We start from the raw sequence: 14,416 nt of genomic DNA on the forward strand, positions 1-14,416 counted from the left end.
CACAGGACAGCACTTTAAGGGCCAGGGAGCAGCACTGAAGGATGAAGGAAGGAGAGGTGAATGATGACAAGGCCTATTTCCGCACAGAAAACCAGTGTGTCTCTCTGCATCCCAGAGGTGAGAAAACTGGGGACTGGATTTCTTGTGCATACTCTCTGAGCCCCTCCCTGGCAGGCCCGAGCTTTGTTCATAGCTCTCCTGACCTCCAGAACAAACAGGCAAAGGCAATGGTCGGTCAGACTGAGGATGGGGACCCTCAGTCCCCACAGGAAATCCCCCAGGACTCCTCTCCATCCCCCAGACTGGGGAAGGCAACCTGGCAAGAGAAAGGGATGAACTTTTAATTTTAATTCCAGCTTTTAATTCCAGCTCTGTACACTGGGTTGGCCCATGAAATCTCCAGGCTGAGATCTCTCCACCATTGAGGGGATATCCCTGTACACACACCCCCACCTCAGGCACAGACCTTCTAAGGCCACCTATAACAGAGGGAAGCCCCAGGACCCTTTAAGAGAAAAACACTTTTTCACATTCCAGGGATCCCCCGTCAGTTGGTGGGTGAAGCAGCAGCCCCAAAAGGCTGTGAGTCTTGTTCTAGTCAGGATCCATGAGTGAGACTGGCACCAGACTCCAAGGTCAGGGTTTCTGACCCCCCTTTTTCCCTCTCCCCTCTCCCTCCCTTGAAACAAAACTGTGCCAGGTTCTGTGTCCTGTGTGCCACCCTCCTCCATTTTCTGAGAGCTGTGGTCTTGGCTGTACCACTCGGCTTTGGGTGGCTACAACACACCACAGTTAGTTCTCATGAGCGTTTCAAGATGTCTCCTTTTCCTTTTCCATAACCACCCTGTATGATAAGCATGGCAGCACACTCTCGTCCCCTGCAGGCATGGACTCTGATGCAGTGGGTCCTGCAGCACCCAAGGTGCGGAGGCTTGCCCAGGCCACCCTGGCATTTCTGGCTGTGACCATGGTCTCCTCCCTTGTGGCTGTCTTGGTTGTGGGTAAGCTCCTAGGTGACCCAAACCCCACTGACTCTCCCTCTTTCCTTCTGCATAAATGTCCCAAAGTGACCAGACACACACCCTCTGGGGCCCTCTGCTCCCAGAGGATCACCCTACCTTCAGCCCCATGCCCAGTCCAGACCTTTCCAAACAAAGACCAACCAAACAGAAGTCACTACCCAAGGAGGATCCTCCCCAGAACTGAGGCCTCATGAGGGTAGACTCTGACAGGGCCTTGGTGCCAAATTCCTCCTTTTGGAACCCTAACTGGGGGTGGGACAGTTTGTTCCCCTAGGCCCAGGACTGAGGGTTTGTGCTGACCAGGACTGGGGTGTTTCAGCTTTACAGCACCCAAGACCTGCACCAGAGGCAGATCCCTCATTCCAAGAGTTTCTGAAGGGACACAACACCACTGGGCACCTGCTTGTGGACCCAGACAGTGAGTAGCCATGGTGGGGTGGGGGCTGGGAGGGAGCCAGGGCATTGGGATGCCCAGAGCCCAGGACAAGCCTCTACGCACCCCTTCCAGGCCTCTGAATGGGTTCCACCCTCCTCACAGAATCTTTTTTTTTAATTAGCTCTATTGAGATATAATTGACACATAATAAAATGCCCATACTTAAAGTGTACAATTTGATAAGTTTTAACATATATATGCACTGTGAAACTATCACCACAATCAAGATACGAACACATTCATCAACCTTCCCTCCACAAAATTTACTGTGGTCCTTTGTAATACCTACTTCTCCCTTCCCTGCTTCATCCCCTGGCAGCCACTGATCTACTTTCTGTCACTATAGATTAGTTTGCACTTTCTAGAGATTTATATAAAAGGATGTACACCAGAGGTACTCTTTTTTGTCTGGCTTCTTTCATTCAGCAAAATTATTCTGAGATTCATCCATGTTGTTGTGTGTATCAGTAGTTCATTGCTTTTTACTGCAGAGTAGTATTCCATTGTATGAAGGGCCCTTGTGGTGCAGTGGTTAGGAGCTTGGGTGCTAACCAAAACGTTGGCGGTTCAAACACACCAGCTGCTCCATGGGAGAAAGATGTGGCAATCTGCTGCTGTAAAGATTTGGAAATCTTATGAGGACAGTTCTATTCTGTCCTATAGGGTCTCTATGAGTCTGAATTGGCTTGACAGCAACGGGTTTAGTTTGGGTTTGTTTTTTATTCTATTGTATGGATATATCACAATTTGTTTATCTATTCGCCTGCTGATGAACATTTTGATTGTTTCCAGTTTTTGGCTATTTCAGATAAAACTTTTGTGAGCATTCATGTGCAAGTCCTTTTATGGACGTAAGCTTTCTTTTCTCAGATGTAAATACTTAGGGGTAGAACGGCTAGATCACATGGTAGGCATATGTTTAACTTATTAAGAAACTGTCATATTCTAAAGTGGTGGTACAATTTACACTCTTACTGGCAGTGTATAAGAGTTCCAGTACCTTCACACCTTTGCCAACACTTGGTCATTTAAAAGAAAAAATTTCAGACATACGAATAGGTGTGTAGTAGTATCTCATTGTGATTTTAATTTGCATTTGCCTGAGGATTTTGAACATTTTTTCATGTGCTTATTTGCCATCTGTAAATCTTTTTTGGTGAAGTGTCTGTTCAAATGTTTTGCTCATATTTTATTATTTTTTTAAAAAAATTCAATTTTTATTATTAAAATTTGGAAGTTCTTAATATATTCTGGATACAAGTCCTTTGTTAGTCATGTGATTTGCAAATATTTTCTCTCAGTCTGTGGCTTGTCTTTTTATTTTCTTGACAAGATTTAAATTTTGGTAAAGTACAATTTACCAATCTTTTTGCTTTTATGAATTGTACCTTTGGTGTTATATCTGACAAATCTTTCCTAACCCAAGGTAGCAAAGGCTTTCTCTTGTGTTCCTCTCCCTTGTGTTTTCTTTTAGAAATTTTATAATTTTTAGTTTTATGTTTAGGTTTATGATTCATTTTGAGTTAATTTTTGTATAACGGTACAATGTCTGTCTTGAATTCATTTTTTTTTTGCATTTGAATATCCAATTATTCTATTTGTTGAAAAGATGATCTTTTCCTCATTGAATTGTCTTTGCACCTTTGTTGAAAATCAATTGTCCGTATATGTGCAGATCTATTTCTGGATTTTTTGTTCTGTTCCATCAATCTACTTGTCTGTTTTTGCAAGGCAGAATCTTTGACTGGACTTTCCACACATTTGAAGGCTACCTGGCCCTGCCTGGCTTGACCTCAGCACAGTGAATGAGGCGTCACACATCCACCTAGCCAAGGCTTAAGGAATAGGACAAGGTCCTCCAGAAAGTGTCCCTACCCACTTGAGTTCTTGTTTCTATTCCTGAGGGAAGGCTGGAATCAGGAGACAACCACAAATGTCTGAGATTAGTGCTACCTCATGAGGTGAGCAAAGGGTGATAGCAGGACCAGGGGCAGCTGCAGGTGGGGTTGGTGGGAAAGACTCTGCAGATGAAAGGGGCTTTACCTTGAATGACCTCAATGACCAGGCCTTTTACCCAGGGCTCCCATATCCCCAAACTGTTCTGTAGGGACACTTGCCCTATGTAAGATGTGGAGGGGAGTGGGCAGCCCTTTAAAGGCCTGTTAAGTTCAGCAGTCCAGTGTCTCCTGGAGGGTGTGGTGGGCTTCTATCCTAGCCCTGTGGATTGAACAGGGTGCTTCTGCCAGGGGCACCCATTTTGTTTCATTTCTATTTTTTTTCCCCATGGAATTTGTGATCAGAAAATTTGTGTTTTAAAAAAATCTACATGGTTTTTAGGAAGTAACAATGATGAACCAAAAGGGTCCATGCTTGGCGTACAAATATAGTGCAGGCCTAAACATGGGTTTTATCCATATCTATTTTCTTTTTCATAATGACCCACTTAATGGTGAAATTTCAGTGGAATTAAACTTCAACAGCTCTAAATTATGTAATGAGTTACTTTTCAAGTTCAGTTACAATGGCAAAATACTCCAAGCCTTACCAGCATGACTCTTGACTGTTAGTTGGTTTACAGCAGGCAAATATTTCAACCTTTCAGACTCCTTAGTTGATGTAGGTAGCCAATTAAGTATTTTTTTGGGCCCACATTCTCAAGTGGCCCATCCCTAGGGTCAGGGAGGCTGCAGTGACCAACAGGCCACTGGAGGAGCACTCAGGGCTGTGGAGTAGACATTTTTCCTTGGAAATCTTGAGAATGCTCTGATTGGCCTATGCAACACTTCCCTATGTAATGGGCCTCTGTGGCTGACTTGTCCATTTCCTCCCCTGCAGGTTCCTACCATTTTGTCAGGGTGGCTGAAGTGCAAGAGGCTATCCAGATGTTCAAAGGGCATGTGGAGAACTCCAGCAGCTGGAGTGTGGAAATCCAGATGTTGAAGTGCCATGTGGACAACGTCATTTCTCAGATTCAGATGCTCAGCGGTCACCTGGAAAATGCCAGTGCTGACATCCAGATGGTAAAAGGAGAGCTAACAGATGCCAACACCTTGATTATCCAGACCCAGATGCTAAAGAGTTCCTTAGAGGGAGCTGGTTCTGAGATCCAGAGGCTCAAGGGAGATCTGGAAAAGGCAAATGCTCTAAACTCCCAGACCCAGAGTTTCTTAAAAAGTAGTTCAGAAAGCACCAGCAGTGAGCTCCACATGCTAAGCAGAGGTTTAGAAAATGCCAGCACTGACATTCAGATGTTAAAAGCAGGCTTGGAAATGGCAAATGCCCAGGCCCTATTGGTAAATAGTAGTTTAAAGAATGCTAGTGCTCAGATCTACCTTTTGAGAGGCAATCTGAATAGTGTCAACATTTTAAGGACCCAGACACAGGCTTTAAGAAGTAGTTTGGAAGAGGCCAGTGCTGAGATCCAGAAGCTTAAGGGAGGTCTGCAAAATGCAAGTGCTGCAAATTCCCAGACTGAGACTTTCATAAGAGGCAGCTTAGAGAAGATCAGTGCTGAGATCCAGTTGCTAAAAGGTCATTTAGAAAGGGCTGGTGATGAAATGCATTCATTAAAAACAGATTTGGAAAAGGCCACGGTCCAGAGCCAAATGATAAACAACACTCTGGGGCAGACGAATGCTCAGGTTCAGGTATTAAAAGTAGAGCTGAAAGTCGCCAATACCTTAAATTCTCAGATCCAAGTGTTAAATGGTCACTTGAAAAATGCCAGCAGTGAGATACAGACCCTAAAACAAGGAATGAAGGACACTGTGGCCTTAAAAGCCCAGAACTGGACCCTAGGAAACAGCCTGCAGAAGGCCAGTGCTGAGATCCAGAGGCTTAAGGGAGGTCTGCAAACTGCAAATGCTGCAAATTCCCAGACTGAGACCTTTGTAAGAGGCGGCTTAGAGAAGACCAGTGCTGAGATCCAGTTGCTAAAAGGTCGTTTGGAAAGGTCTGGTGATGAGATTCACTCGATAAGAACAGATCTGGAAATGGCCATCGCCCGGAGCCAAATGGCAAATAGAAGTCTGGAGCAGACAAATGCTCAGGTTCAGGTATTAAAAGTAGAGCTGAAAGTCGCAAATGCCTTAAATTCTCAGATCCAAGTGTTAAATGGTCACTTGAAAAATGCCAGCAGTGAGATACAGACCCTAAAACAAGGAATGAATGACACTGTGGCCTTAAAAGCCCAGACCTGGACCCTAGGAAACAGCCTGCAGAAGGCCAGTGCTGAGATCCAGAGGCTTAAGGGAGATCTGCAAACTGCAAATGCTGCAAATTCCCAGACCAAGACCTTTGTAAGAGGCGGCTTAGAGAAGACCAGTGCTGAGATCCAGTTGCTAAAAGGTCATTTGGAAAGGGCTGGTGATGAGATTCACTCGATAAGAACAGATTTGGAAATGGCCACTGCACAGAGCCAAATGACAAACAGAAGTCTGGAGCAGACAAATGCTCAGGTTCAGGTATTAAAAACAGAGCTGAAAGTCACCAATACCTTAAATTCCCAGATTCGGGTGTTAAATGGTCAGTTGAAAAATGCCAGCAGTGATATACAGTCCCTAAAACGAGAAATGAGGTACACTGTGGCCTTAAATACCCAGACCCGGACACTAGGAAGCAGCCTGCAGAATGCCAATGCTGAGATCCAGAGGATAAAACGTGACTTAGAGGACACCAAAACTCTCATTGCCAAAATCCAGGGGGAGAAGAGCCACCTGCAGATGCTCCATGCAGCCTCTGCTTTGCAGGAGCAGCTGCAAAAGACCCAAAGTAAGTCGTGGGCAGGGGGCCGAGCTGGGGAGGATATTGAGGAGGGTAGCATCCTCGGGGACTCTCCTGGCCCTTCAGCCTCTTTGCTTATCTCAGCATGCGATCTCTCTAGGAAGGAGTATGGGTGGCCCAAAATCCAATTAAATAGGCTTCTATGTGCCAGGGAAGTGGTGGAGATGATATGAGCTTTCAAGTTGTTTATAATCTTCCCACAAAATCTCTCTTTTGTTTGGGAAGCAAAATCTGTGTGATGTAGACACGGATTAAGGACAATGTTAACTAGAGGAGCCTGACATCACTAGTGGGGACATAGGAAATGGGGACAGCCTGCCTGTTTCTGACTTCCCACTATCACAAGTAATGTAATCTTGAGCAAGTTGCTCACATTTTCTGAGCTTCACTGATCTTATCTGAAAAATGGGGACAATAATATTTGCCTCACAGTGAGTTAATATATGTAAAGCATTTAACATGGTGTTCAGCATTCATGCACTCACCTGACAAAATGTTATGGAGCATCTACTTTGTGGCAGGAGTATAAAAAAGAATAAGACATGATATCTGCTCTTAAGAAGCTTACTGGTTAGTGGATGGAGACAGACCTGACAGCAAAGACATGCAGAGAGGTGCAAGAGGTTTTAAGTTAGAAGCAGGTACTGGGAACTAAGGGTGGGGGAGGAGCAAAAAGAAGGAGGAGAAAGGATCTTCTAGGAGGAGGGATCTTCTAAGGGGAAGAAGAAATCTTCTAGGGGAGAAGAAATCTTCTGGGGGAAAGGTATCTTCTGGGGGGAAGGGATTTTCTGGGGAGAAGGAGGAGGGGAGAAAGGGATCAAAAGATGTCTTGTTGAGAAGATAGCTCTTAAAACTGAGTCCTGAAGGTCTAATAGGTGTTCACCAAGCAAATAGGGCAAGACAGTAGCAGGTTCACAGGCATGGAGGCACGACACAGAGAGGTTCAGGGGACTTCAGGCAGTTCCTTTTGGCTGGACTGTGGGTGACAGAACAGCTTGATCAGGCACAAAGCCAAAAGGACAGTAGGCAAGCAGGGGCCAGAGTGGTGGCCTTCAAAGTGTTTTGAATGTGACCATAGCATGAAATTCATTTTACAATGTGACCCAGTATAATTATGTATCTGTCTAGATACACAGGTTTTTAAAAGCAAAACTTTTACCACATGAACTCAGTCTGCTATTCTATATTCTATTCTTAAAAAAATAAAAGCCTGTCATGACCCACTAAAACAATTTTATGACCCACTAATGGATTGGTAATTACAATTTGAAAAACACAGGGCTAGAAATGTAGGCAGGCCTGGAGGGACACAGGGTAGATATGGAAGGGCTCTGAGGCCATGGGATGATCATGGGTTTCATCCTTCAGGAAATGAGGAGCCACTGAAGGGTTTTAAGGAGGACCTCGAGGTTCTGACTTGGGTGGCTGAATGAATGGGTCCCCAACTGAGACAGAGGATAAAGGTGGAAGAGGAGCAACAAGATTGGGACATGCTGAGTCTGAGGCACTTTGGAGATATTCAAGTGGCAGGCTGTCTGACTGCAGGCTTAGATCTGGGAGTCCTGGATATGTTCACTCTGGTTGCACCATTGGGAGTGCGGAAGTTTGCATGAGACAAAATGCACCCTGCGAAGAGGGCTGAGGGTGGAATCAGGATGTTCTGGTGGCCAGAAGGGAAAGAGGTGTTTTTGAAGGAGACTGGAGAAACTTCTTAGAGAGAGGCTGGAGGACACTGGGAGATGAGCCGTTGGGGAATCCAAGGAAAGAGAGAATTTCAAGAAAGGAGGGGTTAGTTCTGGAACAGGCCAAAGAGAGGCCAAGCAAAATAAGAAAGGGTCCACTGACTGGGCAATTAGTAAGTCATCAGGATGAAGTTTCAATGGAGAGTGGCGTGGAGGTGAGACCACAGGCATTTGAATTGAAGATCAGGAACATGAGTCTTTCAGGGACCCTGCCTAAGAAGGGGAGATGAGGATGAGGTGAGGGAGGTGAACATGGTTGAGGGAGGGATTAAATAACAACACGAATCATCTATTTTTCCATTACAAAACCTACATATTAACTATAGACAATGTAGCAAATATTGAAAAATAGAAGGATGAGAAAATAACCACCTGCATTTCCATGAACATTTCTATATTTTCCATATGAATCCACTGTTAACATTTTGGTGAACTGCCTTGAGAGGATTTTCCAGAGAATGGTTGGCTTGATATGAGGCCTACAGAAAGAAACCAGCAAAGAGGGGGAGGTTGGTGATATGGGAGAGAGAGGAAAGAGAATCAAATGCACAGCTGAGTGATTAGACTTGAATAAGTTTGGGACTATCCTTGAACTTCTGAGGCTTGAGGGGACAAGATGTGGCAGTAGATGTTTACCCAAGTTTGTAGTTGTGGGAAGACAAAACTGAGAGTTGATATTTAATGGCGTCTATTTCTGGGATGGTGGTGGTTCAGTGGTATAATTCTCGTCATCTATGCAGAAGACCCGAGTTTGATTCCTGACCAGTTCTCCTCAGTGCAGCCACCACCTGTCTGTTAGTGGAGGCTTGCATGTTGCTATGATGCTAAAAGGTTTTAGCGGAGCTTCCAGACTAAGACAGACTAGGAAGAAAGGCCTGGCAGTCTACTTATGAAAAATCAGCCAATGAAAACCCTATGGATCACAATGGTCTGATCTTTATCCAATTATAGGGATAGCACAGGACCAGGCAACGAACGTTTCGTTCTGTTGTGCGTGGGGTCTCTGTGAGTTGGGGACCAACTCCATGGTAGCTAACAACAACCACATTTCTGGATAGAGTAGGAAGTCACTTGTTAGAGAGGAAGGTGGACATAGGGAGCTGATAGAGAGAAGGGACAGTTTGGAACAGTTGCTGAAGAGACGGGGTTAACAAATGAGGGGCTAAGTAGGCAGCACCAATGACCCAGTCTGCTGCTGCTTCCTGTTCTGCTCATCACTAGCCACGACAGTGGCCAGAAACCTGGAAGTCTTTCCTTATTAACACCTTTTGCAGTCCCCCCTGTTGCCCTTCTAACTTGCTGCTATGTCCAGTGATTCTCCACCTGTGTGCCCTCAAGTTGATTCCAACTTATAGTGAACCTATATATGACAGAGTAGAACTGCTCCATAGGATTTCCTAGGCTATAAACTTTACGGGAGCAGATCGCCAGGTCTTGTCTCTTGCGGAGCCACTGGTGGGTTCAAATAGTCAACCTTTTGGTTAGCAGCCAAGTGCTTAACCATTGCGCCCCCAGGACTCCTCCTGAAATCACCAATGGAACTTTAAAAATTCTGACGCTTGGGGCCCAACTCCAGTAATCTGATTATTTTTGGTCTGGGATGCAGCATGGGCCTCAGGAATTTTAAAAAAATGCTCCCCAGGTGATTCTAACAGGCCCTTTTTCTTAAAGGGCCAAACAGTAGATGTTTTAGGTGTCTGGGCCATACAGTCTCTATTGCAACTACTTATCTCTGTGGTTGTAGTGATAAAGCAGCTGTAGACAATCTGTAAGTGAATGAGCGTGGCTATGTTACAATGAAACTTTATTTACAAAAAGGGGTTGCCCAAGGAAAATAGTTTGCCCACCCCTGGTTTAGATTACTGGTTCTCAGACTTTAAAAAGCATCAGAATCACCTGGAGGGCTTGTTAAAACACAATTTCAGATTCAGCAGGTCTGCGGTGGACCTGAGCGTTTGCATTTCTACCCAGTTGCCAGGTGATGCTAATGCTGCTGGTTCAAGCACCACACTTGGAGCACGCCTGGTTAGAACACTCATCATCTCTTACCAAGACATTGGCAACTGTGTTTTGATTGGTGTTTCTGGCCCAATTAGGATTGCCTTCTTCCTGTTCAGCATTCGCACTGCCATGGGGTTGAAAGGTTTATAGTACAAATCTGAGCATATTACCATCCTTCTTAAAACGCTTCAGGGCTTCCTATTGCTCACAGGGAAAACTCTAAACTCGTTGACTGGGATGTATGATGCAGTGCTGGGAAACTGCTCCAAGTCCATCTCCTATCTCTTACGAGCTGGCCATACCCTAGTACTTGAAATGATCAGGCCATGACATGCTGTTTCATGTCCTCATGCCTTTGTGCCTGCTATTTCCCCTGCCTGGAACGCTCTTCTTGGCACCGACCACGTGGAAAACTTTCTCAGTGTTTTAAGACTCAGCCCAAGTGACATTTCATCTAGAGTGTCCTTTCTAAGCCATACTCACTGTCATGCCTCCACTCTAACATGCATATGGTTTTTAACTAATGCATCTTCAACACCTTTTTGACATCTATCTCCTTTACTAGATTGTATATTCCTTGAGGGCATGACTCATGTTTTATTGATCTTTGTATAACAGTACCTGGCTCATAGACGTTAAGGTGTGTTGAACAAAGAACAAATAAATGAATAAGAGAGTCTGTTGTGGCCTCATTTCAAACAGCTGTGGTATAGATGATATTAAAGAGTGGCAGGGAGCGATGAAAGAGTTGAGAGCGTTGGGGCTTGTGCTCACAGAATGAGCTATTAGAGTTTGGAAATTGTGAGGTTAGGCAGACCAGGTGATGACAAAGTCCCAGATATGGTCATGGGTGTGGGCAGCTGAAGAAGATGGAGATGAAGTCAAGGAAATGAGTGGGGCCATGGGACGGATGTAAATTATCCCAGGAAGATGACAGGAATTGAAGTGGCAAGGACTGTAAGGTAACTGTAAGGTAACAGCTATGAGTAAAGAGGGTGGGATGGCCAGAGAGTATGAGTCTCAAAACAGAGTGTTGTCTGAGTATCAGAGCTGTCTGAGTATCCCAGGAGTGACTGAGCCCATGCCTTGAAGCTGCTGCTCCCTGGAGTATTGGGTAGTGGAATGGGGGTACAGCCTCAGCAGGCCTAGCTCCTGGAGAACTGGGCATCACGGATTGCATGGGACTGTGAACCTCAGTGGTCAGCCCCAGGAGAGGTCAGAAAGGGCAGCTTCAGACATCCACCTTTAGCCTGATTCCCTCTGTTCCCCAACCTTTGTTCCAGATCAACTTCTCCAGCTGATCCTGCAAGGCTGGGTGGTCTACAGAAGTAGCTTGTATTACTTTTCTCATGACAAGAAGTCTTGGAACGAGGCTGAGCAGTTCTGTGTGTCCCAGGGAGCCCACCTAGCATCGGTGACGTCTGAGGAAGAGCAGGTCAGAGCTGAGGGCTTGGGGTGGTTCTGATGGACCTGGTGTGTGATGAGACTTTGGTGCTTTCAACACCTCCCTTGCAGAGAAGACATGGCAGAGAACTCCATGTCTCCTCTGTCAGTCAGGGAGCAAATATTTTTGAATTCCTATGAGCATCTTGCACTGGAGGTAGAAGCACGGACAACAAACTCCAACGTCCTCAGTGAATGAGGGAGATAGACAGGGCAACAGATGTCAGCATTGAGGAAGAGCAAAGGGAAGTGGAGCTGAGTGGTTGCGCTTAAAGTATTGGGGAGCATGTGTCCCTCGCTGCCCACTCATTTTCCCCTCAGGATTCCATTCCAGTCAGCAATCTTGATTTTAATGTCAGTTAATCCAGTAGCCACGGAGAGCCTATGAGCAGGAGACCCAGGCTTCTTGGGAATGCGAGGCACACACATGTGAGTTTGAGGACCACCAAAGGCAAGGGTCCTCATCAGAACTTGCTGGGGTTATAAAAGGACCAATTCAACTAAAACTGCCCACTGCCTATGGCTCTCCTGAGATTGTTGTTATAGGTCTGTCAAAGGGTGTGCTACTTTGTAAAACACATCTTAATAAGCTGTGGCCAGATCTGTCTCCTCCCAGGAAAACTACACCCCTCATCAAGGGCAGGGATTATCTAGGGACAGTCAACATGGGGGAAGCTGAATTTCCCCTGAGGGGCCTGGCTACTGAGAAGAGGGCTTTATGCCCCTGGGACCAGGGAGTGAATGGCATGGACTCCTCTTCCATACCACATGGAGTACCAGCTCCTCACACACTGTTACCAGACAATAACCTTGCCTTTTCTCTACAGGCCTTTCTGACAAAGACCACAAGCACCTCTTACCACTGGATTGGCCTCACTGACAGGGGCATGGAGGGCTCCTGGCGCTGGGTGGATGGGACGCCCTTCAATGCTGCCCAGAGCAGAGCGTGAGTCCAGTGCTGTCTGGTGCTGTCTTGTGTGTGTCCCTACCGTGTGTGTGTATCCCTGCCCAATAAGTGTGTGTGCGCTTGCATGTATGCATACATGTGTGCATGTGTGTGTGTGTGCATGTGTGGGTGTACACAGGCCTAGTGTGTTCCTTGGCTAGACCTGTTCTCAGAGAAGTGTCAGGAGGGGATAGGTTCTAGGGCTGGGTCTGGCAGGAAACCTGTAAGTGGGTCTTCCTCCCCCCCCCCCATCCTTTTACCTGCTCAGACCTGTTTGCAAAGGGCCCTGTCTGAAGAAATCTGAGTGTGACTCCTGGGTAGGGGTTAAAACGGGAGGGCCCGCACCCTCTCCTTTTCCCAACGTGCAGCTTCATAGACCACACCACTGCTCCCCAACCCTGAGTCCTCAGTAGCTGATGGTGACCTCGGCAGAGCCACCCTCAAGACACTCATGGTCCTAGCTCTTTCCCCATCTTGTGCCCACAAGGGGTTGGAGACCCATGTCACTTTAGCTCTATACGCCCCAGCGGGGAGAAGGGCCACTTCCTTCATCTAGCTAAATAAAGCCCTTCAATTTCCAGGTTTTGGGGTATAAATCAGCCGGACAACTGGCTACACAATGGGCAGACTGAGGACTGTGTCCATATTCAGCAGAAGTGGAATGACATACGCTGTGATATCGTCTACCACTGGGTCTGCAAGAAGCCCATCAGCCAGGGTGTGAGCTGAGGGCAGGGCAGAGGTGAGAGGTCTTCCTCTTCCATAATGCCTTGGAAGCCCCTGGACTCAACTTGTTTTCTGGGACCATCAACTTGTCTTTTGTGTTTCCTGCCTGGTAGCCCAGAGGAGTCATGGGCTCCACAAAAGAGCTGTGTCAAACCCTTCTGATACCCTCGGTAACCAGCACAGGCCTGTCAGACAGCAGGCCCTCAATAAATACCTGTTGAATTAACGAAAGCTTTGTGCTTGTTTGTCTCTGTGATGATTACCACTCTCTTCTGCCTGGACTGGTTCTCTTTCCCTCAGTAACCTTTCTGTCCTGAGATGAGCATGCCTTTATTTAAAGGCTTTATAGCCAGTAACTTTTAGTTAGTTAGTTGAAAAACAGCAGAGATTTGCTGAACTACAAGTAGTAGGGGTTACAACATCCCAGGAAGTCTTAGCCATCGTGGTTGCTACCTGGATTTCCTTTGAGTGCAGATGGGGCTGGAGTTGGATTTTATTAGTCCTTTAACACACTCCAATCAGTAAATCAGTTGCCTTCAAGTTGATTCTGACTCTTGGCAACCCCATATGTGTTAGAGTAGAACTGTGCTCCAAAGGGTTTTTCATTGCTGATTTTCCAGAAGTAGTTGGCCAGGCCTTTTTTATGAGGCTCCTCTGGGTGGACTTGAACCTCCAGCCATTTGTTAAGTAGCTGAGCGTGCTAACCTTTTGCACCACCCAGAGACTTTCTGTCCTGTGGGTTGGCCTCATCACATCTTCACACTGTTAGCTCTCAGAGCCAGGTCTCTAGCTTTGGACTCTCCATTTATCCTTCCAGGAACTCAGTTTTCTGCCAACTGAGCTTAGAATGAGAATTTCTTGAGCAGTTCTTGCCCTCACCTTGTGGATCCCATCCTATGCATGCACAGGGCGCCCTGCACTGTGATGCAGACTTTTAGAGCTCTATGTCTGCAGAGCTCCTTCCTTCATACTCTGTCCCCAAATCTAGTACTCTCTGTCTCCCAGAACTTCCATCTCTCTCCACTCAGCTCAGCAAGATTGTCATGGCCTGTTTGGGACCTGCTCCCTGCCCTGTGGTCTGGAAGGCGCCTCCAGGAAGAAATCAGAGAGGTCATAGTGCCTCCCCTCATCTGCTTCCCTGTCTCAGGGACTCAAGAGTTACTGTTTTGCTCTTGTTCAATGTCTGAAAACAATTGTTTCATGTTTTTTTGTCCAGTTTCCTAGTTGCTTACAGCAAAAGCCTGGTCCAGTTACTCCATTATGACTAGAAGTGGAAGTCTGTTCTATCTTTTATGATATCTTTGACTGAACAGGACAT

General features: G+C 46.2%; 1 protein-coding gene across 1 annotated transcript; it reads left to right on the plus strand.

The window, feature by feature from the left end:
- The first annotated feature begins 41 nt into the window (after window positions 1–41).
- On the plus strand, window positions 42–12,376 carry CLEC4F (C-type lectin domain family 4 member F). The gene is made up of 6 exons (XM_004369372.1): window positions 42–117; window positions 885–1,001; window positions 4,294–5,293; window positions 6,110–6,228; window positions 11,267–11,418; window positions 12,254–12,376. The coding sequence occupies exons 1-6, from the start codon at window positions 42–44 to the stop codon at window positions 12,374–12,376; spliced, it is 1,587 nt and encodes a 528-aa protein (XP_004369429.1).
- Window positions 12,377–14,416: the final 2,040 nt, after the last annotated feature.

The sequence above is a fragment of the Trichechus manatus genome, unplaced genomic scaffold (genome assembly GCF_000243295.1).
Source record: "Trichechus manatus latirostris isolate Lorelei unplaced genomic scaffold, TriManLat1.0 scaffold00004, whole genome shotgun sequence".
Taxonomy (NCBI): Eukaryota; Metazoa; Chordata; class Mammalia; order Sirenia; family Trichechidae; genus Trichechus; species Trichechus manatus.